At 38.6% G+C, this 26486-nt stretch overlaps 1 protein-coding gene across 1 annotated transcript in view; it reads right to left on the minus strand.

Annotated features, from left to right (window-relative positions):
* The window catches only part of LOC149238175 (chromosome-associated kinesin), a 215609-nt gene that overhangs the window by 142355 nt on the left and 46768 nt on the right, over window positions 1-26486 (minus strand). The window contains exons 2-4 of the mRNA XM_089372929.1: window positions 3059-3125; window positions 2787-2864; window positions 2177-2229 (exon numbers count right to left, since the gene is read on the minus strand). Of these exons, the coding sequence (XP_089229055.1) occupies window positions 2177-2229; window positions 2787-2864; window positions 3059-3125 (198 nt within the window). The remainder of the gene's footprint in view (window positions 1-2176; window positions 2230-2786; window positions 2865-3058; window positions 3126-26486) is intronic.

Here is a 26486-nt window from a genome sequence, read left to right on the forward strand (position 1 = left end):
TAGATCAATCCTACACCTCTCGATGAGAGGGATCCAAGAAAAATATCAGCTGCCATAAATAAGATGACCCACATGGATTTTAGCCCTAGTTGCCAATTTTAACATAATGAGACTCTTTCTCCCTTACTAGAAGATTATGTCGAAGGAGTTGAACCTATTCAATTTTGCTTCAATTTCCCAAGGTTTTTTGGTGGATGGGCGATGTTTACAATTTGTTTAAGGCATTCTATGGGGGCTGTTGTTTTCCCTACGAGCTTGGTATTTCAGGATGGATGAGATTTGTCCAGATTTTTATCTTTGTGATTTTGATAGATCTAGTCCAATTGCCTTGGTCTTGCATGGAGATGTTATCATCTTTGTAGGAAGTCTTGAACAACTAATGATAAGATTTCTAAATATTTTGGCTCATTAAGTTGATATGAAGGATGTTGAATTTTGGAAGGTTGTTGATGGTCTAAGGTTATGATCCTTCAAATCTGTAAGTGGTCAAACCTGCAACAAAGGGGAGGTGTAGGATGCCCTGATAGTATTTTGTTTTGTTGGACACTGTGAAGCGATTTTCCATTACACCTGAAGGACGAGTCAATTTATCACTAATCAGGGTTGAGACAATACAAGGGTTCGTTTTATGGATGAAGCATCATGTGCTAGAGGAACTGGGTGATGACTAATGACGAGGGTGGAGCTCATCCTAGGATTTTGCTCACATGCTAAGCAAATGTCCCAGCCATCTTTCGCATTTTATCTTTTTCTTCCATTGTGGCTTTCTTATGCTTTTATCTTTCTTTTAGTTACATCAACCTCCAGGGCCAAGTTTTCGGGTCCAAACTCAAAGATGAGGGTGAAGGGTGCCAATTCCAATGACCAATGACCACCAACCTGAAGAATGGAGATGAATAAGGGAAAAGATGGAAAGTGGTAAGTATGGATTACCTTGGTCACACTACTCAATCAAAGCTTCCCCAGTAGTGCCCTTCCTAAAACCCTAAGGCCTTAGACGAGGTCCCACTAGACTAGAGTCAAAGACTAACCTCCCAGGTTAAGTAAGGGAACAAGAATACAATCAAGATGGTCAATTATCCAGTTTGCCCCTTGATCTATATTAGCATGCCCATAACATTAAGTGAAAACACATGATTGCAAAAATGGTCAAAGTACTTGCCGATGGATGACTCACCTTCCTTCATAAATGAATACCGGATGAGAAAGAAATCTAACCAGAGCAAGGGGTGGAGGATCCTGGCATCCCAAAGGGCTACTAGCAAGCTGGCTGTCCAAAGAAAAGAAAAAAGTATTCTCCTAGGAGTTACCCACTTTTTGATGGGTAACTTACTACTACAAGTTATGCTTTTTGGCAATAGGTGATTTTTATTTTTATCTATACTACCCACCTTTAGTATACTCATTCACTCACTACCTTTTTTCATTATTATCCCTATATCAATTACATTTCAATGGTTACAGGATGTAATCTCGTTAATTCTTTTGTAGCTAGCAGTTGGACTACTACAGTCTCCATCAAAACTTCCAACGGAAATTACTGACTTTTATGGAAATTACTCAAATAATATATTTGCCAGAATGATATTTCTTATTTATTACATATGCACATGTACAATCCCCAACATGTCAACTGCCAAAAGTGTCATCTAATATGTCATATAGCAACTAATAAATTATAATACCACTGATGTGTTCTGCTTTTGTGTTATATAAGATGCATGTTTTCCCAATAAAAAAGAAAGTCACAAATTTCACACCTATACTTTCAATTAGAAAAGTACCAGAAACATTTTGTAAGTTCAAAATTCTAATCATCTGTTTAGTTACTGCAAAACTTTAGTTTCTACTGCATACAAAATTTGCAGGACTGTCAGTTCCACATCTTCAATCAAACTTCCAACAGTCATTACTTCCTCATATGAGAGCTAAATCAAACAAAATATCACCAACGGCAATATTTATAAGGCACTCACATCTACAATTACTATTCAACAAGCACAACTTCACAGTACTTTTAGACGTTCAATTGAAAAGAAGAAACAGACAAAATACCTCTGCACCTAAACAGGAAATGAAGGAAAATAAATATGAATCCAAATTAAGTCTGAATACTGCCCCTTCACTATAACCCAAACTAAATTGAGAAATTTGCAGAAAAATGAACCAGAAGTACCTCTTCACTTTGGAATCGACCAATGGTATGGCGAATTAAAAACCTCCTTGGACCTGCAGGCAAATAGCACCTTAAACTTTAATGCACCATTGATCGTCTTAACATAGAAGTTCAGAAACCCCAAGGAACTATGCATACAGCCAAATCTTGCCCATGCTCAACATAGTAGGACCAAATTTCAACAGACAAAGTGGTGCAGAAAGATGGAGATTATTCAGCGAGAATTTAGTCCATCAAATTTCTAAGAGGGAACTGTCAAAGAACCTGAGGAAATGGAATGAGGATATGAGTTGCATTGCAAACTGAGAAGGCTATATACAAAGAGTTCATTTACCCTGCAAAAGATACTGCCAAAAAACCTAACAAAAGTAGTATCTAAGAAGGCAAGATGCAGGTTAAACTAGAGAGAGACAGCTTTAGTTGCCCATGCTAACTAAACTTTGGTTCAATCGCCTCTAAGATGAATCAAAATAATTACTTGAAAATACAGATTTACAGTAATCTCTCTGTATAGTTTATCTACAAAGCAAGAACATCCTACAAAAATAAAATTCTAACAATACAGTTAACAACAGATTTGGAAATTTTCATCCCCCAGTCAAGGGCATACTTCTCATAAGAAGAAGACCAATGCCAGCAGCTACAGGACATGTTGATAATGGGTGTTCACGAGCAATAACTGCACCCTCTGCAAAATGCAACCAATGCTAACCAAATTCAACAAGTAAAATATCAAAACAGTTTCAGATGTTAGATATAAGTTATAACACAAAGATGTCTGCCTCCTCAATAATCACCTCAAAACATGAATATCCAAATTATGTTTATGTCACTATATAGCTATAATGGAATACAAATTTCCAGGCAGACAGCCAAGATTACCTTTGAGTTTTCCAAAGAAAGCATCTTCATAGATACTATATTGGCTTCTTAGCTTTGGTAAATACTCCTGCAAAGCATAACATTCAGAAAAAAATATAAGGAAACTAATCAACGGCACTCTCCGCAAAATCTCAAGCACCATCAAGAAAAGACAACAAAGTAAAAGAATTGTGCTAAAATCTTGGTGCAAGCATCAATTTGTAATGGCTATCAGAAAATATTGCAAAATACAGAGATGATAATAAGTTAGGCCAGACCTTTCTCTTTGCTTTTTGATACAGCATGAATGTAAATAGAAAGCAGTCAGACACTAACAAAAAGCAAAATGCCACACCGACAGTGGTAAAAGGAATCTCTGATTGAAATCTCTCAAAGATTATCCATGTTCTTTAGGTAGTGAGGACCAAACCAAAGCCAGTGAAATCTCTGTTTAAAAATAAACAAATTTTGGAACACTCTTTGGACAGGATAGACCCCCTTACCCTCTCAACACACATATGTAGATGTGTGTTTATAACATATGAATGTCTTTGTACACATATACAAGTGCACGTACAAAATGAGAGGTTCCTAACTAACTTTGCAATGAAACATAGTAGACCACATTCATCTCAGTAGCTATACTTTTCCACCTTTGGGGATAGTTTCGTACAGATACCCACTCTCTCCCTCTCTCGCTCTCATGCATCCCAATGACGAGACGTTGCTTCACAGAGGAGAAAAGTCAGATGAGTGGTCCAAAACTTCTTTGCACCACAATATGGATCTAGCCTCCTCCCTTCATCTCTTTTTTCATTACTATTTTTAGAGTATGGAATTGTCGGTGTGATCAAGTTTGACCATGTCTCCAATAAAATACAATAAAGTGGGCAAGTGACCAATTAAATTTTAAACCAAGACACCTAAATGAGATAAGTATCAAGTACAAATATAATGCATGTTAACACATATTAACTGGACTGACTCTCAGAACTTGCTGCCACTAGTGGTCTTAATGAGCACTAGAAATGTATTTTGTCTATTTTAATTTTTTAGCCATTCTTTTAGTGCTATTTATGTGATGTTTCACAGTGGATGGTAGGGTAGGAAGATAAGTTTTGAGACCAAATTTCAAGGGCCTACACGAGGGATGACTAACTATAGGCATAGGAGGAATCCCCAAAATATTGAGAAAATGTAAGGGAAAATTTTCTTAAAGTATGAACTTCTGGGAGTCCATAAATGCAAAAGAAAAGCTATGTAATTGGGAAAAAGAATAAAAAATAATTTTGTTAAAATATTTTCATAATCAGTTTTCCCTCTCCCACACAGCAGACATTTAGGTATACTCTGTTGAAATATGTAACTAGGTTCAGTCTTCATAATATGTAATGTACTCTTGATTCTTGTACACTGTAAAAAGAAAGGAAAATTATTATTATTATTATCATCAATTTTCGCATGGATTTCATGCTCAAGATTATTTTTGTTTTAGGTCAAAGCACCTATTGAGTGCTTCTAGGTTTTGTCAGAGTCAAGAAGTCAAACGAGTCATTGTCACATGTATTAGACCCTATTGGGTATTTTGTAACAAGTCAAAAGAATTTATTTTGAGTCAAAAGTGTCAAAATACCCCTCCAAGGCCAAGTCAGCCTGGCAGTGAAGAAGTCGGCCTAATTGGGACTATTCATCCTCCTTGAAAGCCTATATATAAGTGACCATTCGACTTCATTTGGAGACTCACTCATTCGACCAAGGAAGAAAAGACGAAGAAAGAAGGTAAGCAAAGGATTAGAAGAAGAAGAAAAGATAAAAATTCTGATTATTACTGTCTCCATCTCTCACATGTGCGAAGGAAGTTAGGGTTTCTACAGCTACAAGGTCGAAGTTTTTCTAAAGAAGCAAAGAAGGGACGAAATCCAAGGAAAGAAAGTCAATTTGATCACCTACAAGCCTTTGAAGAAGGAGCAGCCTAAGCGAAGGAAGGAGGATGACTAAAAAGCCCTAATTCATCCACACATGCAAAGTTGCAACTTCTTGTTGTTGAGAAATCAATGCTTAGGGTTTGATTCCTCTTTCTTGATAATTACTTGTGATTTATGTTGCCTTCTTTTACTTCTTTATTTGTTTATCTTTCATCAAGCAATTGCCATATAAAATGTATATGAAGATCACAAGAACAAGAGACACAAGATGTAGGCACTCAGCCAGGGCAAAACCCTCCAAGGGCAAAAACCCAGTCCAACTCTTCCTCTAGTAGATTCAAATCAAGATGAGACAATCCAAGACCCTTTAGACCTACAAAAAGACCTCCTCCAATCACCAAGTCAGCCCTTCCTCCTTGTAGATGACCCCTACCAAAGTTTCCAAGTGTCTGCTTCCCAGTTGTAGCTTCAATCTAGAATTTTGACCCCCCAGGAGCTAATTTTCGACCCCCAACTACAGAATTTCAAACCTGCAAGAGATTCAGAATTTTGGCCCTAGCTACAACCCCGAAACTCCACATGTGTGAGAGAGAAATTGCACAAGAACTCGATTTAGGTCTTCCCAACTTCTTCCTTCTTCTGCAACTTCACTCTTCTTTTATGCCTCTTTCTCTTGTAGATCAAACTTGTTGAGTTAGTGCTTCAAATAGGTCGAGTTGCCTCTCTATATATAGCCTTTTTGCTGGATTGAATAGCCCTAATCCAAGCCGACTTCATGAGGACAGGGCCGACTTAGTGTGGAGGTGACAAATGACCTTTTTGACTCAAAAATAATTCTTTTTACATTATACAAAAGCCCAAGAAGGGTCTAATAAAAGTGACAATGACTCTATTAACTCATGACAAAACCTAGAAGCCTTCAATGGAGGCTTTGACCTAAAAATCATTGACCCAAGCATGAAACCCATGCTTTAACAAGTCAATTTCTTTAAAAATAAAATTTCTTTTTACAAATACAATTATGAAGACTGACACTAGTTACATTCTTCAACAGTTGCAGGCGGCTAAAGATTGCAGATTTGCAGTGAGGGTCGAAGTTGTGCATTTGGAATTGATTTGAATTGGTTTGACTTGGTAAGAAGAAGCATATCCTCAAGAATGTTTGACTTGGTTTGACTTGGTAAGAAGAAGCACATCCTCAAGAATGTTTGACTTGGTCTTGGAAGTATCTTGGTCTTGGAATCCATCATTTGAAGAATCTATAATAAGAGAAGACATTTTTGTGGGTTTTCTTCTCTAGTAGAGGTTTTGGTCCTAGCTTGCAGTCTACATCTTGTGTCCATTTGTTCTATTGATCTTCATGTTCTGGTAGTTGTTTGACGATAAGAACATTATAATAATAAGAGAACAAGAAACTAATAAAAAAAAAAGTAAAAGAATATCACAAGCATTTATCAAGTTAAAGAGAAATGACTTCAATAGTAGCCCTATTGATTTCTCAACATGGTTTCAGAGCTAAGGTTGACAAAGGGCATAATGAAGATCACTACATCCTTGAAGAAGTCATTGAAGTTCTCATTGAAGCAATTTTCTATGATGACAAAACATCTCAATCAAGGCATCAAAGCATTTGGGGATCTCTTATTATCTATCAATAACTATATGACCAAGATCTTCACTAAAAAGGATTTAAATAAAGGACTATTCACAACACTTACAGGTACTTTGAAGATGACAACATATGGGTAATTGATAGTGGAGCTTCTAAAGATATCACCAGTGAACATGGACAACTAAAGACTCTATCAAAAGGAATATCTTCCCATTCAATCGATCTTGGAGATAAAAAGAGCTATGCAGTAAGAGGAATTGGATCAACCATGTTGGAGCTAGAAGACGAAGGACACATACATCTCAACAACATCCTATATGTACCAGGTTTGGAGAAAAATTTACTTTTCATTTCTTTTCTAGAAGATAAAGGAGATAGAATTGCTTTTGTTGATGGAAAAGTTATGGTATGGGGTAAAGGCTCTAGCATTAATAATGCAAAAATCATTGGAATTCATGAGGGTAGACTCTATAGATTACTTACACCTCTCTCTCAAGCCTTAGTTCACCTTGAAATCAATCCATGTGAACTTTGGCATAGAAGGTTTGGACACCTTCACTACAAAATCTTACCATCTTTAAACTCAATGGTGCATGGCATCCCTAAACTGAAGGAAGACCATGAAGGAGTTTGTAAGGGATACGCTTTAGGTAAAATGCGAAGAAACCTTTTGGAAGCAGTACTACAAGATCCAAGGAAATTTTGGATCTCATTCACTTTGATGTTTGTGGTCCTATGGCTACAAAATCACTAGGAGGTCATCTGTACTATGTAACTTTCATTGATGACCACTCAAGAAAGACTTGGATTTATCTTCTTGAGTCCAAGGAAGAGGTATTTGATAATTTTCAAGAATTCAAGGCAAAAGTACAGAATCTTACAAAAAGGAAGATAAAAGTGCTAAGATCTAACGATGGAGGAGAATACACATCAAAAAAACTCATTTCTTTCTGTAAGGAGGATGGAACTAAGAGGGAGTTGATATTTCCATACAACCTTGAACAAATGGAGTAGCAGAAAGAAAGAATCGTACAATTGAAGAATGTATTAGAGCTATGTTGCGTGATCAAGACTTACCTCAATTTTTGTACGATGAAGCATCCAAAACAACAGACTATATTCAAAACCAAAGTCCTCATAAGATAATTGACAACATGATTCCTGAAGAAACGTTTATAGGAAGAAAACCTTGTGTAGATCATCTCTAAATATTTGGTTGCCCTGTCTACATTCACATTCCAAAAGATAAAAGGAAGAAATTGGATCCTACAAGCATGAAGGGCATATTTGTTGGTTATAGTGCCTCGTCAAAGGCATATAAAATCTACATCAAGGAAGGTCATCGAATTGAAGTAAGTAGAGAGGTAACTTTTGATGAAAACATTGCCTACAAGAAGTCTAAAGATCGCCCTATTGATTTTGATGACGAAGATCTAGCAATATTTGAAGAATGTCCAAGGGAAGAAGAAGATACTATACCATGAGGGAGAAGGTCCCAGTGAACCTGTGCAGCAAGTCATAATCCATGAATCTCGTAAGAGACCCATTTGGTTAACATCTACTCTTAAAGAAGCAGAAGGACATGCTGCAGGTAAAGGAATATTCAGGGAAAGTAAAAAAAACAAAAAGATATTTGGGGTATGCAACCTATATGCTTTGAAAGAAGAATATCAATCTACAATGAAAAATAGAGTTTGGGAAATCGTTCCTAGGTCGAATAACAAATCTGTTGTAACTTCCAAATGGCTCTACAAGATCAAACATGCAGCAGATGGAAGCATTGACAAGTACAAAGCAAGGTTTTTGGTTAGAGGTTTCTCTGAACAAGAAGGCATCAACTATGAAGAAACATTTGCTCCCACAAAAAGATACACAACAATAAGATCAGTAATCTCCTTAGCAGAAACTATGATCAAGTGGATGTCAAGACAGCGTTCCTGAACAGCACCATTGATGAAGAAATATATATTGAATAACCCTTGGAATTTGAAGTACATAATAATGAAACTCATGTCTACAGGCTGAAGAAGGCACTTTATGGCCTTAAACAAGCCCCAAGGGCTTGGTATGCTGAGATGGATACATATCTACAAAGGATAGGTTGTTAAACAAGTTCTGCAGATCCAAATCTTTATATCAAAGTAGTGAAGGATGAACCAGTGATCATTCTTCTATATGTGGATGACTTACTCATAACAGCTGTGGAAAGTCGTATTCAGGAATGTAAGAAACAATTGGCAACAGAACTCGATGTGAAGGACCTAGGGCTTATGCATTATTACTTGGGGTTGGAACTTTGGTGAAAACCTGGCGAAATATATCTAGGTCAAGGGAAGTATGTAATTAAGATGCTACAAAAGTTTGGCATGATGGATAGCAAACCAATGACAACTCCCATGATCACCAATTTGAAGAGATTGAGAAGTTCAAAATCAAGCCTCGTAGATCCCACAAGTTATAGACAATTGGTTGGCTCTCTGATGTATCTTGTAAACACACATCCAGATATTTATTTTGCAGTGAATATTCTCAGTCAGTTTCAGATGGAGCCTAGACATGACCACTGGATAGTAGCCAAACATATATTGAGATATCTGCGAGGGACAATACATTACTTCCTGAAGTATGATGGAAAGAACAATATCCATCTAATGGGATATACCGATTTAGATTGGGGAGGCAGTGAGACTAATGGAAGAAGCACAACTGGAGGATGTTTTAGCTTGGGATCCTCTATGATCTCATGGATGAGTAGAAAGCAAGAATCAGTTGCTTTAAGTAGTGTTGAAGCTTAATATATTGCAACATGTGAAGTTGGTAGAGAAGTTGTTTGGTTAAGGAAGTTGTTATCTGATTTGTTTAAAGGACCAATGGACCCTACAATTATACATTGTGACAACACAAGTTGCATAAGGTTGTCTAAAGACCCCATATTCCATGCATGATCAAAGCATATAAACAGGTATCATTACACACAAAAATTGGTGCAAGATGGGGTGGTACAACAACAGCATATCTCCATCAATGAGCAGGTAGCTTATATTTTGACAAAATCTCTTCCTAATAAGAAGCTTGTGTATTTAAGAAGCAAGCATGGATTGGTTGACATTTCCGCCCTAGTTGAGAGGGAGAGATAGACACATCATTCTTGTCTTCACATCATGAAGAAAGAATGGAGGATTGGGCAAGCATTTGAAAATCGAAACTCTTTGAGGATAAGGTAGGGCATCCAATAGGTAAGAGTAGTCGAAGAGGAGATTCCTTGAGGATGTGTAAATCCAGGATAGGAATGGTCCTAAAAGGACATATCTTGGGAACATTCGGATGGGGTATGTACCTTGAGAGACAATGATGAAGGTGTCAATAAATCATTGTCTCCCCAGCATTGTGCTCTAATGATTAATCTAATGGAGAGATGGAGTTGTTAGTCAAGGCCTTGCTATATGGCAATGTTGGTTGATATGATGAGATGCACTGATATAAGCTTCAAACATAGCTTATAAGATGGCTTACCAATCCGACTCTTCTTATGACATCTCTTTAGTATGAGAATGTCCTTGTACCATTATCAATACCTCCCTAGTTTAGAGGGAGTGTTGAAATGTGTAACTAGGTTCAGCCTTCATAATATGTAATGTACTCTTGATTCTTATATATTGTAAAAAGAAAGGAAAATTATTTTTACACAAGACAGGAATGGTCCTAAAAGGACATACCTTGGGAACATTCGGATGGGGTATGTACCTTGAGAGACAATGATGAAGGTGTCAATAAATCATTGTCTCCCCCGCATTGTGCTCTAATGATTAATCTAATGGAGAGATGGAGTTGTTAGTCAAGGCCTTGCTATATGACAATGTTGGTTGATATGATGAGATGCACTGATATAAGCTTCAAACATAGCTTATAAGATGGCTTACTAATCCGACTCTTCTTATGACATCTCTTCAGTATCAGAATGTCCTTGTACCATTATCAATACCTCCCTAGTTTAGAGGGAGTGTTGAAATGTGTAACTAGGTTCAGCCTTCATAATATGTAATGTACTCTTGATTCTTATATATTGTAAAAAGAAAGGAAAATTATTATTATTATTATTATTATTAGCATGGATTTCATGCTCAAGATTATTTTTGTTTTAGGTCAAAGCACCTATTGAGTGCTTCTAGGTTTTTTCATAGAATCAAGAAGTCAAAAGAGTCATTGTCACGTGTATTAGACCTTATTGGGCATTTTGTAACAAGTCAAAAGAATTTATTTTGAGACAAAAGTGTCAAAATACCCCTCCAAGACCAAGTCAACCTGGCAGTGAAGAAGTCAGCCTAATTGGTGTTATTTGTCCTCCTTGAAAGCCTATATATAAGAAACCATTCAACTTCATTTGGAGACCCACTCACTCATTCGACCAAGGAAGAAAAGACAAAAAGAAAGAAAGCAAGTGCAGGATTAGAAGAAAGAAGAAAAGATAAAAATTTTGATTTTTACCCTCTCGATCTCTCACATGTGCAAAGGAAGCTAGGGTTTCTACAACTACAATATCGAAGTTTTTCTAAAGAAGCAAAGGGACAAAATCCAAGGAAAGAAAGTCAATTTGATCACCTACAAGCCTTTGAAGGACCAGCCCAAGGGAAGGAAGGAGGAAGCTTAAAAAGCCCTAATTCATCCACACGTGCGAAGTTGCAGCTTGTTGCAGGGGGCCAAAGATTGCAGATCTACAGTGAGGGTTGAAGTTTGTAGTTGGGAGTCGAAGTTGTGCATTTGGAATTGATTTGACATGGTTTGACTTGGTAAGAACAAGCACATCCTCAAGAAGGTTTGACTTGGTCTTCGAAGGGTCTTGGTCTTGGTATAAAGGTCTCGGAATTCGTCATTTGAGAATCTATAAGAAGAGGAGATTTTTGTGGGTTTTCCTCCTTAAGAGAGGTTTTGGCCCGGACTCGAAGCCTACATCTTGTGTCCACTTGTTCTATTGATCTTCATCTTTTGGTAGTTGTTTGATGATAAGAACATTATAATAATAAGAGAAGGAGAAGTTAATCATAAAGAAAAGTAAAAGAATATCACAAGCAGTTATCAAGTTAAAGAGAAATCACTTCAATAGCAGCCCTATTGATTTCTCAACATCCTCTGTGGAGGTTGAGGGATGTATTGACATCCCCTTTGGTAAAGGATATCCTGGGAATGTCCTTTTATAAAGGGGACGGCAGGGGACATCCTCAACCCATCCCCCATCCTACAGACATTCAGGATTTAGGCAACACGTCCCCAACCCTTTTGAATGTGTCCTTGTGGAACACTAGAAAGTATGTCATAGAATTATATTTCTCACTGGGGACCTATTTTAAAACAATTTTGCATTGAAAATATATACTACTGAGCAATGCAAAGATAAAAAACCTTCCAAGTAGCAATTCTTCTCTCCTTTACTCTTTTTTTGTGTGCTTGTATTATAAATAGTAGATATATTGTACTGAGTAATTCAAAGACAAACAAACTTCCAAGGAACAATGTTTCCTCTCCTTCACTCTTTTGTTGTGTATATTAGTTTGTATCAAACCCTCTCCTTTACTCTTATTCTGTGTTTGTATTATAAATATTGAACATATAGCATTGAGTAATTCAAAGACAAGCAACCTTCCAAGGAACATTTTTTTCTATCCATGACTCTTTGTTTGTGTGTATTAGTTGGAATCAAACCGTTAATTTATTTGTCAAAACAGTCTTCTTTGGAGTTTGCCCTTGCATCCAAGTCTGAATAAAAGTCAATCTCCAACAACATAATTTTAAAATAGACTTCCTCTCTCTAGTTTTCTCCAAATTTAATTCTTAGTGTAACACAAGAACTTGTCCCCACTATTGAGAAAACCCTCCCCAACGTTCCTGTGTCCCAAGAACCTTGGGGATTGTTGCCACACAATCTAGCAGGAGTCCTAGGACAGGTGCCTAAGGGACAACTACCAAACCAAATTACATCAATGGGGCAAAGACCCACTGTCACCACAGTCAATGTCCCTTGCTCTTTATGGACTTTCAATGATGGGAGGAATCTCGATATAAGGGAAATCACTCAAATGGTGGGATCAGTGGCAAGATATAAAGTGAGACTCAGTTAATGGCGTGGTTGCTTCAAAGGCAAGATAATGGCTCTCCAAGAAAGGTTTATGAGGAAGCCTTGACCTATGAGGAAAGGATACTAAATACAAGAGAGACTCCTAAATCAAGGCTTCCTAAGGGAATGGAAATGACCTCTCTTAAGGTTATGTAAGATAACAACCATATATGGATTCGGGACCACAAAAAAGACCTAGTAGAATCCAAGTGAGGCCTAGGGTTTGCAAATTTACAAGGTGAAAGATCTTCAGTGAGACACCTAGGTCAAGCAAGGATGAGAGAGATCAAAGAGTGATTAACTGCCAACGAATTTTGAGAGCAAACGACCTTAGGAAAATGCCATTAACCCAAGAAACTTAAAGGTAGAATTGATGTTGGAGTTAGGTCTCAGGATTTCTCTTAATCTAGCCACAACATTTGCTTCAAACTTTGAGGACACTTAGAGGAAACCCCAGCACAGTAGCCCACCAACTCACTCTTCAAGATGACCTCCCTAATGCATTTCGCATTAGGCCATAGTTGGCCTAGTGGGGTTAGGGCAAAAAATGGAAGAAGAAAGGGAAGGAGAACGGTTTAGGATTGATCAATTAGGATTAGGACCAGTGCCTAGCCAACTGGGAGAAATGGAGTTAAGATCTGCTTTGATGAACGAATTTCGCAAACACTAGGAGGCAGCAATTCGACTTCAAAAGGAATTTATACTTTGTTGGGCAAGAAATGATGGAGTTTCAAGGATTGCAAGGCAAGGCACGCCTCTAGAAACATTCATTCACATTCCCTTAGTGAGTAATGCATGCAATGCTTCAATAACCAAGTGCTTTCAATAGTTTGGATTAAATTAGGCCGTAAACAAGATTATGACAAGACATTCCATACATTAGACATGCAATGATATAAAGATATAGCATCAAAATACACTTAACTGAAATGTGAGAATATCCATCCATCATAATTGCAATATAAAAGCTCCAAGATAAGATTGTGAAGATCCAAACATCAAAATGCATCAAAAACTACCAATTTTGTACATCAATTGCAGGTCTGAATTCCTTTTAAGAGAAAAATCCCAATCCAAATGATGATGATTCACAAATGAGGCTCTTTTTTATTTATATGAGCCTTTAGGAGTTCGATTTGGTCTAATTAGCCTAATAAGCCCCTAAAAATGACTTTAATATGTAACATAACAACCCTATTGGTGAAAGGAATAGCAGGGTGATGAACACTTCCAGTACTATCATCAGCCGTACATAGATCAGATCTACCTGAGGGCCAACAGGCCCTAATTTTTTGTAGTATATTTTTGTTTTTTCCTCATAGTACATGACATATACATACCTGTATATAACTTTCATTTGAACAGTTACAGTACACGCTACATGGGTAATTTTGTAAGAACTATCTTTTCTTATGGCTATGGCCCAACATATGGCATATGCCGCTCAGGCATCTACAACATGTAATTTTCTTTATCTAATAGAAAATTGTGATTTTTTCCGGGGGAAAAAAACAACCCTATTGGTGACAAGCCCACCAAATAGCTCAAAAGTGTACAACAAGCCTTCCTAATGAGGCCGAAATGATAAAATAATGGTGTAAAAGGGTCGTTGGAAGGCCAAGATAAGTCCTCCATGTGCCAAGATGAAGAGGAGGGCTCCCAAAATGATGACCAAGGGGTTGGCCCCTTGGTTTCCAAGCAAAACATTTGTGGTGCTCCAAGTGGTTATGGGGCACAATGAATGATCTCATGGGTCTCCAACTGAATCAACCATGTCGATGCTCCATCAATAAGGGCTAGAATGATGATACAAACCCACCAATGTCTCTCCGGATGAGACAACACCCCATCTGGGCCCTGAATCGGCTGCCAAGTGTCATGTGCAAATGTGTGGTTGGTTGGGCAACATGGTTCAAGTGCATCATCCTCTCTATATGGCTAGGGCACGAACAATCAATGTGTGGTGTTGAAGATGCCCATGGCGTGGCAATAAATGTTATGTTGTGGTGGAGGCCCATGGCTCTCAACGCTCACCCTACAAGTGCCATTATGACCCTCTGAAGGGCTTCGATCCTATTATGTAAAAATTAGTTAGTTGTAGTTTATTAGGCAAAAGGGCATAATCAAAGATCATGCCCATTCACCAAGGGGCACCTAAGGCAGTATATAGCCAGGGCCTCTCACAAAAATGTAATCATCATTCAATTATTAATAAGATATTTCACATGATTTTGTTTATTATTGAGTTTTATACTTCAGATCCCATATAGGGAGACCAAGCCCAAGATGAAGACCCACCTGCAATACTATATAAAATCCAATGCGTCTTCTCACCTTCTAGTACAAAATTTCATTAGCGCAATTGAGTAAATAAGCTTGTTGATCAGGGACAAAATTGGACACTTCATAGTGGCATGCCCTTCCAAATGAGCTTTAGAGTGTACAAGTGTCACCAAGCTCAAGAGAGAGGTTAATAAAGGACCCTATTAGGTGGTTTCAACCTCTAAGGGAGTCACAAGTCCATGGTGTATCCGTCAAATGGCAAGTGTCATGTGAAATGATGGCGGAATGAAGTGGGGCAACAAGGAAGGCTCCAAGCCACATGCCATGGTACAAGGGTAGATATGATAAGGGAATCCCACACATTGGGTGTATAGATGTAGGAGGGAGTAATCGCGGTACATGAGTTAACTCGGCCTTTGTTTTTCCACCCTTCTTCATATGCCTTTTGCCATTTATTGATTTTTTTCTTTCAACTGCTCAAGGTTCCAAGGGATGGGAGCATGATGTGTGTGAAGTAGCAGTGATTACCCCCTTAAGGTTGGGAAGTTCATCGCCCTCCAGGGGTTGGGACAATCATGGGTTCTTTAATGATACAGGGGGCACACATGGGGGCCCTAGGAACCAGGGTGATGGCCATAATGATAGGTGGTAGAGCTCATGCTTGCATTTTGCCCATGTGCTAAATTCTTATGTCCCAACGAACCTTTGCATTATGTAGTACATTTCTTGTTTAGTGGCCAGATTATGCTTTTAACTTTCTTTTTAGCTGCATCAACCTCTGCCACATCGTTCCAGGACTAACCCAAAGTGTGGACAAGGGGAGGGGGAGGCTAACTACTTGTGGACCCAATGGACAAATGTGGACCCGAATGGGAAAAATGTGAAAAGGGGTTATAATGAGAGGAGGGAAGTGAGATATATGATGACAGAAAGCGGGACCACGCAACCAAAATCACGATTTCCCATGCAGTGCCAAACCTAAAGCTAGTAGCCAATAGAGGAGATCCCACGAGACAAGGATACAAGATTAACCACCAAGTTGGGATAAGGGAACAAGAGTATAGACCAAGCCCATTCTTTCAGCCGAATCCCTGCCACTAATCCATAACCAAATGTGTCCAAGAAAAGCAAGCAAATATACCCAACTACATAATGAAATCCATACCTTCGGGGTTGGAAGGCCCACCTTCAAACATACAATCATAACAGATGGGCGAGGGCACATAATAGTTGGCTCAGGTGGTGGAGAATGGTGGCACATTGAACTATCTGGTGGCTACAAGGGGTTGTTGGCTGCCGGTTGAAAACAATCTAGGAGAAAATTTTATCCTATAGGGGTCACCCACTGGTGGTGGGTAACATGGATAATTAGGAAATGTCCACATTTGGCTATGACAAGCATTCTGAACATTGAGGCTATTCACAAAGTTCCCAACTCCATGTGTATCAAATCATCGATGAACATTAAGACACTCCTTGACAGAAAGCAAAACAACTGGACATTATCATCTTCTCGAGGAGGGAAAAGAAGTTATTCAACAAGCCATGTGATGCCTAAATGCATCATGGCTTGATGAGCCCCATACATGCACAAAAACAAGCCTACAAAAATGTTTTGCACGAAGCGGGAGCGAAGCGGAAGCGCGAAGCGGAAGCGCGGAGCGCGGAAGCGCGAAGCGGAAGCGCGGAGCGCGAAAGCGCGAAGCGGAAGCGCGAAGCGGAAGCGCGGAGCGCGGAAGCGTCATTTTCCAAAAATCTAGGAAGCGAAGCGTCCGCGGAAGCGTCTGCTATATATATATATTTTTTTATATTTTTTTGCATTTATACTCAAAACAAACATCCCAAATACCAAATTAATTGTAGAAGACATGAAAACATGCATATTTTTGCATAAATCAAGATAGATATGGCATCCATGATTCCATTGTAGTTACTAGTATGTACAACAATCATCTATATTCTAGCTATTACAAACATACATCAAATTTTTAAGCATATTATAAAACATAAAACATTTAAGCATATTATAAAACATAAAACATAGAGCATATTATGATTTATCTAGCAAGTGAGCAACTGTCAACATTTGTCATGTCCAAAATTCAAATAATAATGTTTACAAAATATGTCACTTGGTCACCGCCAAGCCAAAAAGGTTCAAAATTCAAATTCACAAGTCTACAAGTCTAATGAGTAATCTATGACAAAAAGAAGTAGATTGTGAATATATCTACTAATCTCTCCTCCTTCCACCACGAATAGAACGTGATGGCGGGCCTCCACGTGGTGGCAATGAAGAAGATGGTCCGTGTGTAAGTCGTGGCACTGGAACTGATGAAGAAGAACCCCCTGCTGTTGGTGTTGAACCATGGAACCTAGGAACCAAGGGACCAGATGGGGGTGGGGGTGGTGGCATATCAACACGGTCATCATCATCCTAGAATCGCTCAAAAAATTCATGCAAAAAAAAAAAAAAACACTAGTTAACAAAAAAATTAAAAACATGAATTAGAGAAATGCTTTATAAGGGAAAATTGGAAAATTCATACCACAATGGACATACCTGGATAAGAGCATCCTCTAATTGCTCTAGTCGCAACACTCCATCCTCCAAATTGGGCTCCTCTGGATTCTTGTCCCAAATCAACAAGTCTTTATTAGACTTTGCATCTTCACAGTAATGGGACAACAATCGCAAGTTGTAATGAACATAAACCAAGCTCTCTGCCCGGTCTAAATTCAACCTGTTCCTTTTAACACTGTGGATGAAAGAATAAGAGCTCCAACACCTCTCTGCAGAAGAAGTGTTTACCACCTGTGATAGCACCCGCAATGCCAAACTCTGTAGAAGTGGAGTACCCCCTCCATGCATGTTCCACCACTCAAGAGCAGAAAAAGTCTCTCGATCTTGAATTGCATGCATGCTCCCAAATGGACCAGTGTTGAGCGTATAGTTGCTCACCTGTCTCCGTACCAATGCAGCCTCCTCATCATCAGGGATTAATCTACTCAATGCAGCCATATATTTTTCGTGAACCTCTCTATCTTGGTGTGGTTTTTTCCTGCTTCCCCCCCAGGTGCTGGTGTTGAAAGCCATGATGGATGATAGTATTTAGGTGTCAAAACATATGCTAATGCATGCAATGGAATATTTAGCATTTCCCATCGGTTTTGCACCTCTACACGAATATAATTGTACAAGGTGGTATCTCTAGGCTCAACAATGTCTTTAATCTGCCCCAACATGCTATCCATTTGCTCATACACCTCCCCAATTACTAGTCGATCTGAATCTGCAAACTTGATCATGTAATAAATTGGTTTGGTGAATTGCAAAACATATTTAACCTGTGACCAAAAGTAACTGTCAAGAACAGTGTCCTTGACTACATTAGCACCATCTGTGTCAGTGTTAATTTCATCCCATGTTTCAGCACACACCAGATTAGTTAAAGCTTGTCTCACCCTCACTAGCCGCCTAAAGGTGAGGTAATAACTAGCAAATCTTGTCTTTGCAATTTTAAGCAATTGCAACTTGGAGTAAGTGCCATAGAAGTAGTTTACCCTTGTATGCCCTGTGATGAATTTAATGAGCTGCTTCCCTTTCCTGTAAACCTCAGCAATCCACCCACAATCTTTGTGTTTCACAATATCATGCATCAAAAGGTTCAATGTGTGAACCAGGCACCCAGACCAAAAGATGTGTGGATGAGTACGCTCAATAATTTTTCCTGCTGCCTTACAATTTGCTGCATTATCTGTGATCACTTGAACCACATTATTCGGACCAACATCTTTGATTGATTTCAATAGGAGATCTGCAATGTTTTGTGCAGTTGCACTGATGGAGGAGGAGTCATGACATGCAATAAATACTGCACCACTAGAAGAAACACCAAGAACATTTATCAAATGTTGGTTTCTAATATTTGTCCACCCATCTGATACAATGGATACCCCAGAATCCACCCACTCATGTGTAAAACGTGTCAAAGCTCTTTGAACCTTAGCTTTTTCTCTTTCTAATAACACTGTTCTAGCTTTCTCATAGTTGGGGGCTTTGTATCCTTTTGGGGCTTCATTGATGGCCTTTACCATGTCATGCCAATAGGGAGAGCGAAGCACATTGAATGGTACACCGCAAGCACAAAGAAAACGGACTATCTTTCCATCCACATCATCCCTCCCAGCAACATTAAGGAAATCCCCTATTGTTTTTCTACCTCCAGAGGTTGCAGAAGTACCATGAGGAGATGGGCAACTACCAAATTTAGAGGTTGCACTTGATTCAGAATGAGTTTTTTGTTTCTTGTTTTTTTGTTGTGCAGCCATCTCTATTTGGATGTATTTTTTTCTTTGTTCAGTTGAAATGTTTGGGCAAATTTGTACCCCCACAGAACCCTTTTTTTCATCACTGTCCAGCACCCCACAAAGATGCCTCCTCAGACGGGTATATGAACCCGTATATGGCTTTCCTCCATGACAACCATGAGGGCACACAAATTTGTAAGATCCACCACCCTTTCCCCCTTCAAGTTTGGTCACATAGTTCCACAAGGGTGTTGATGTACCTTTCGCATCTTGTGCTTCAGTGTCCCCTTCAAGTTCATCCCCTTCCTCTTCAAACCCTTCCTCCTCATCATAAATTGGGTCACTACTATTAGGACCAAGTTCATCCTCTTCCTCTTCCCCTCTATTCCTCACCCTTGCCATCATTAAAACCAAGAGTGGAATGATACATAGAAACCAAAAGAACACCATCTTGGAATATGGATATAGGTGGTGGACAACCTGTAAATAAAGGAGCAAGTAGAAACAATGGGAAAGAGTAGGAGAGGGAGGAGAAAAATACAATTTTTTTTTCAAAAAAACAAGGGAGTTTGGGGTTTGAACTTACCTCTTTAGCTCTTGTAGATGAAGTCCTCCAAGCTCTTGCTCCAAGCTCCTCCTCCTTCTCCTAGCTCCTCCTTCTTCACTCCTCCAAGCTCTCCTCTCTTCTCCTCTCCTTTCCTCTCTTCTCTTCTCCTCTCCTCTCTTCTCTTCTCCAACTCTCATAAACTCAAAGTGAGAAAATGAGAAGAGAATGGGGGCTTTATTCTTTTCTAAACTCACCCTAAACTCACCCTAACCTCACCCTAACCCACCCCCTCATGCAAACTCAAGTTAACTTTTAAAAAAAATTAAAAAAAATTCGAGTTACATTGCTGCACCCGCGGAAATTTCCGGAAGCGCGGATCCGGAGCTCGTGAAGCGTGCGCTTCCGGGCCGAAGCGAGGCGCTTCCGGAGGCCCGAAGCGCCCTCCGAAGCGCGGATCCGGGCCAACGCAACCTATATTCCAGGAATCGCTTAAAAAAACAGGAATCGCGCTTCATAAATTTTGGAATCGCGCTTCGCCTGGAGGTTCCGGAACGCTTCCGTACGGGACGCGATTCCGGCCTAGGATCCGGGGGGGGGGGCGATTCCTGCAACTATGGAACTTTTAGCACCTATTAGTAAAGTTTGGGCCAAAACGGGATGACTACTAAAAATAAATTAATAAGAAAAAACACTAAAACAAAAACATAAAGCCCTAGTTTTTTAAGTAAAAAAGGTGTCGTGTCATTTCATTCATTTCACTGCATTCAAAGGCAAGAGAACTAGTTTGGATATCCTAGGCATAAAAGAGAACTAGCAAAACTGTCCAGGATGTCTTAGCGAACAAAGAAAATAAATTTGTCAAACTCACCTCCAAAGAGAATATCTCAATTGAAATTGAGAACATATTTTGGGTATTTTGCTACTCTAGATTATATTAGTACATATTCAATATTGTTTTGGGCATATAGCCATTTTGAACTATGTTCCTATTCACTTTTTAGTTAAATAAATAAATGTTCATTTTAGCTTTAGTTTTTTATTTTAATAATTATGGAATCATGAATGGAATGGGTATGCATAAATTATAAGTTAATTTTAAACATTGCTATAGATGTTTTTTGTTTATTTTTTGGATTTTAATTAGAATTATCAAATTTTGAATATATTGTTTGTCATTCCATGGAAATTTGGAGGGAAAGACACATCCCCAAACTCCCCAAATTTCAAACACTGATGCAGTTGAATATTTTGCTGAGGAAAATATTTATTTCAAACCACATTAACCCTATACAGTTTTCCATGTCGACTTTGTACAAACCACTAGTAATACATTGTACAGCAATCCGTTTAACATAGTTCTTAGCCCCATTTATGATGAGATCCATGGGAGATTTCACTGCTTGTTCAGGGGGATCGGAGAAAATCTTCTTCAATGTGTTAAAAATCATGACCTTCATTTTATCCAAGTTGACCATCAACTAACAAAGATCACATAAAAGGGCCAGGGCACCCATCAATCTCTACAATTTGTCTAGGGATGAGGCTAGAAGGACCACATCATCCACAAACAATGGGATAGATATCAGGATTTGGTAAATAAGGTAACCATCATCATCTTGGATGTGTTCAATCCAATGTGGAAAAAGTTGACCTCGAGAATAAATCAGCAAGGGTCTAGAAATTGAAAAAGTCGTTGAAGTAGGAGGTTTTTGAAAAAATCAGCAAAATTAAAAAAATACAAAAATATTCATTTTTTTAATTTTTTAGCATCCAAAGTATCCACAGCATCAAATAAATGCATTTCCACGTAAACATGAAAAGAAATCTAATATATAATATGTATATGGAGCCTAGTAATACATCACATATCAAAATAGTGAATCAATCCCTGAATCTTGAATCCTGACTCAGTTTCAACTCTCAAGAGTCAAAATATCAACAAAAAATATAATAAATGTATATCATGAGTCATCTACTTGTCATAAGTAATCATTCATTGAGATCCTATGCCCTTTTACGGAGAATAGGGAATGGCTTTGCCCTTTTCCTCTAAAGGAAGAAGGTCGTGCCCCTAGGGCTACAAATGGACTTTGTCGTCCTCTAGAAGTAAAAAAAAGAGGTGGCCTTTGTCCTCTGTTGTTGCCCATCCTAGATGGTGTCACCTCCTCCTCATCCTCCTCCTACTCTGCCTCTTGACCCTGCTCCTCCTCCTCCTCTACCTCTGGCTCTCCCTCCCCTGCAACTACTACCTCCTCTACCTCTAGTGCCTCTGGATCCATGTTATGAAAACAGCTCAAGAAAAGATAGAAAAGATAGATCAACGCCTTAGAATTCAGCCTCTTCGAGGGGCAACCTCCTTTACATTACATAAATGAACAATTCTTTGATGATACAAATGACAAAACCTCCTTTCTATATATAGGAGTCTAAGGAGTCACAATATAATCCAGCCGACCTAACAATAATAATATAAAGCCACAAAAATAACAATAGAGGGATTCTATGGGGCACAGAAATAACAATATGGGGGTAATAGGGGCACAACAATATAAATAAGGGGTATAACTACAATAGTAATGGGGTAATCACTAGTATTATAGGGACCCAACATGCCCCTCTCCTTCAAAAAAGTGTTGTCCTCAACGCTTGAGTAGTTCTGGATACTTCTGCATAAAATTCTCATCCTCCCATGTGGAATCTTCAGCGGATAAGTTCTTCCACTTGATAAGATACTCTGAAATTGATCGATTTCGTAGCTGTCGAGTTCTTGTTTCTGTGACTGCTTCCGGTTCCAATATAATTTTTCCTTCCTCGTCAAGTTCTGGCAATATTGTTTGAACTGGGAGCTTGTCGCCTATAACCTTCTTTAAACATGAAACATGGAAAACTGGGTGCAATCGAGAAGCTGCAGGAAGCTCCAATTTGTATGCCATAGTACCAATCTTTTGCAACACCTTGTACGGACCATAATACTTTGGTGATAATTTATTATCCTTCTTAGCTTGCTTTAGGGACATTTGCTTATATGGTTGTAGCCGTAGGAATACCCAATCACCTACATCAAAACTTCTTTCACTGCGATGTTGATCTGCCTGTTGTTTCATTCTATTTTGTGCCAACACGAGGTTATCCTTTAAGAGTTGGAGGACTTGTTGTTGATGTTCGATGTGATGTTCCACTGCCTGAACCTTAGAATTTTCTCTTAAATATGATGTGATGGATGGTGGTTGATACCCATAAAGTGCCATAAATGGGGTCATTTTTGTTGCTGTATGGAAGGAAGTGTTATACCACCATTCAGCCAGAGGCAACCATTTGACCCATTGTGTCTGTTTATCAGATACAAAGCAACGAAGATATCCTTCCAAACATTTGTTTACTATCTCAGTTTGCCCATCAGATTGAGGATGATAAGATGAGCTATGAGCTAACTGAGTACCAAGACAAGAAAATAATTCTGTCCAAAAATTTCCAGTGAAAATGGGATCTCTGTCACTTACAATAATCTTTGGGTTTCCATGTAGCTTTTGAACTGTTTCCATAAATGCAGTAGAAACTGTACTGGCTTTAAATGGATGTGATAATGCACAAAAGTGTGCATACTTGGTAAGTCTGTCAACTACCACCATGATGACACTCTTTCCCTCAGACTTGGGTAAACCTGTGATAAAATCCATTGAAACCTCCTCCCAACGTTGGCTTGGAATGGATAAAGGTTGTAATAGACCCGGTGTCTTAATTGTTTCAACTTTATTTTGTTGGCAAACCAAACATTCCGCCACAAACTTTTGAATATCTGATTTAAGGCCATCCCAAAAAAATTCCTTCTTAACCCTGTGGTAAGTTTTTAAAAATCCTGAGTGCCCTCCTAAGGGAGAAGTGTGCAATTCCATAAGAATCTTTTGTTTTAGCTGGGAATTCTTACAGAGGTATAAGCGATCTTTGTACCATAACGAATCATTTTGCCAGCTAAATGTATCAGAAGTACTGGAATCTTGTTGTAGCTTTCGAATAAGTGCCCACACTTCTTCGTCATTCTTCCATTCCTCCCTTGCTTCGTTTATCCAATCTGGTTGGATAATAGAAATGGCACACAACAATGCTTCCACATCCTCATCCTTTCTTGAGAGTGCATCTGCCACCACATTTTGCTTCCCTTTTTTGTAGATGATTTCAAAGTCATAACCCAACATCTTTGTGACCCACTTTTGTTGCTCTTCAGAGGATAATCTTTGTTCTAAAAAGTATTTAAGGCTATCATGATCCGTTTTTACCTTGAAGTGTCTTCCCATTAGGTAGGGTCGCCATTTCTTAAGTGCATGGAGTATTGCCAACATTTCCTTCTCATAAATAGCTTTGCTTAAAAACTTTCCCTTGATTGGACGACTTTCAAAAGCAATGGGTCTTTCATCTTGCATTAGAACAGCACCAATTCCATTTCCTGAAGCATCACATTCCACAATAAAGGTTTTTGTGAAGTCCGGTGTAGCTAAGACCGGTGCTTGGCACATTGCCTCTTTAAGATGTTCAAAGGCCTTTGTTGCTTCCGGAGTCCATGAAAATGAATCTTTCTTCAATAATGTTGTTAGAGGTGCTGCTATTCTCCCATAATTCTTAACAAACTTGCGATAATACCCTGTCAACCCAAGAAATCCTCGCAGATGCTTTATGGATGTGGGGATTTTCCATTCCTTAATGGCTTTAATTTTGCTAGGGTCTACCTTAACTCCTTCATGAGATACAATATGACCCAAATATTCCACCTCCTGGACTCCAAAGAAACATTTGGATCTTTTTGCATATAATTGTTTCTCCTCCAATAGTTGTAGCACCCTGTCAACATGTTCAACATGATCCTTCCAAGACTTGTTGTAGATTAGTATATCATCAAAAAATACTAACACAAATTTTCTAAGGAATGGTTTGAAAATTGAATTCATCAAACCTTGAAATGTTGAAGGTGCATTGGTAAGGCCAAAAGGCATGACCAAAAATTCATAATGACCCTCATGAGTTCTAAATGCCGTTTTCGGAATGTCTTCAATCTTCATTCTGATTTGATGATATCCCGAACGAAGATCCAACTTGGTGAAGTAAATTGATCCATGCAATTCATCCAGTAATTCATCAATGACAGGAATGGGGAACTTATCTTTAATAGTGAGCTTGTTGAGCTCCCTATAATCTGGACACATGCGCCATGATCCATCCTTCTTGTGCACCAATACTACTGGAGCTGAGAAAGAACTTTGACTCGGTTGAATTATACCAGCCTCTAGCATTTCTGCAACCATACGTTCAATTTCACTTTTTTGGACATAGGGATATCTGTACGGCCTGATGTTTGGAGGAACACTTCCTGGAATCAGATGAATAGCATGATCATGATCACGCATAGGTGGGAGACCTTTGGGAGTCTCAAATACCTTGGAATGATTGTCCAGGACTTTTTGGAGATCTGGAGAAATAGATGATTCCAATGTGGAAACATCTAGCGAACATAATTGTGCAATTACACCTCTTTGCTCCTTTTTTAGAAGCTTTGTCATGCCATTAGAGCTGATTATCTTTCCTGGTTTCCCTGCAATACCCCTTAATTCAACTTCCTTTCCTTCCACAGAAAATTTCATGAAAAGTTCTTGAAAATTAAAAGCTATTGTACCCAAGGATTGTAGCCATTGGACTCCTAGTACAACATCAGCACCTCCCATTGGAATGGAAAGCATTGGGCTAGTCAATACATATTCTCCCATGGATAGCTTGATATTATGGCACTTTCCAGAGCAATTTATTGTTCCTCCATTTGCAATCATCACTTGACACTCTGGTGCTGGATATAGGAAGCAATTCAATTCTTTTGCTACCCTACAATGAATAAAATTGTGGGTGCTTCCTGAATCAATCAACACTATTACCTTTTTCTTCTTGATTTGTCCTTCTATCTTGATGGTTTGAGGAGTGGTAATTCCCGCCAATGCATTACAAGATATGGTCGGATTTATTTGTTCTTCATCTAGGCTTTGTTCCTGGAGTATATCCTCTTCTTTTGACCTTTCTTGCTCCTTTTCTTCTTCCTCTTCACAATCTATGTAGAATAATTTCTTCTCAGCACACTTATGACCTTTTGTGTATTTGCTATCACAATTGTAACAAAGCCCTTTTGCTCTTTTTTCTTCCAATTGTTGTGGTGTCAACCTTGTAGGTTGTGGAAGACTATGGGCAACAACACTTCCGTCTTTATAGTTGTGAATGGTATGCTTCCTAGTTGCCATAATTTTGCTTTCCATTTTTCTTGCTAACCTGAATGCCTTCTCTAATGAATCAGGTTCCCAAAGGCGAACATCATGTTGGATATTATCCTTTAAAGACCCTATGAACACATCAATCCTATGCTCCTCTGGAATATCTTTTACCCTTATGTTCAATTTTTGGAACTCCTCAATGTGCTCCATTATTGAACCCTTTTGTTTGAGACTTATCAATTGGCTAAAAAAAGTGTTGCTTTTTGTATCCTCATAATGTGCTATCAATTCTTCCGTAAAAATTGCCCAAGTGATAAATTTTTTACGAGAGCAAAGCCATTGATACCATACAAACTGATTTGGTTCCAAATATACAGTTGCCATACGTACCTTTTGTGTGTTTTGCACATTATTGAGATC

Source organism: Pinus tabuliformis, chromosome 8 (genome assembly GCF_031772625.1).
Source record: "Pinus tabuliformis cultivar Carrire ecotype Pingquan chromosome 8, CPIR1, whole genome shotgun sequence".
In the NCBI taxonomy this organism is placed as follows: Eukaryota; Viridiplantae; Streptophyta; class Pinopsida; order Pinales; family Pinaceae; genus Pinus; species Pinus tabuliformis.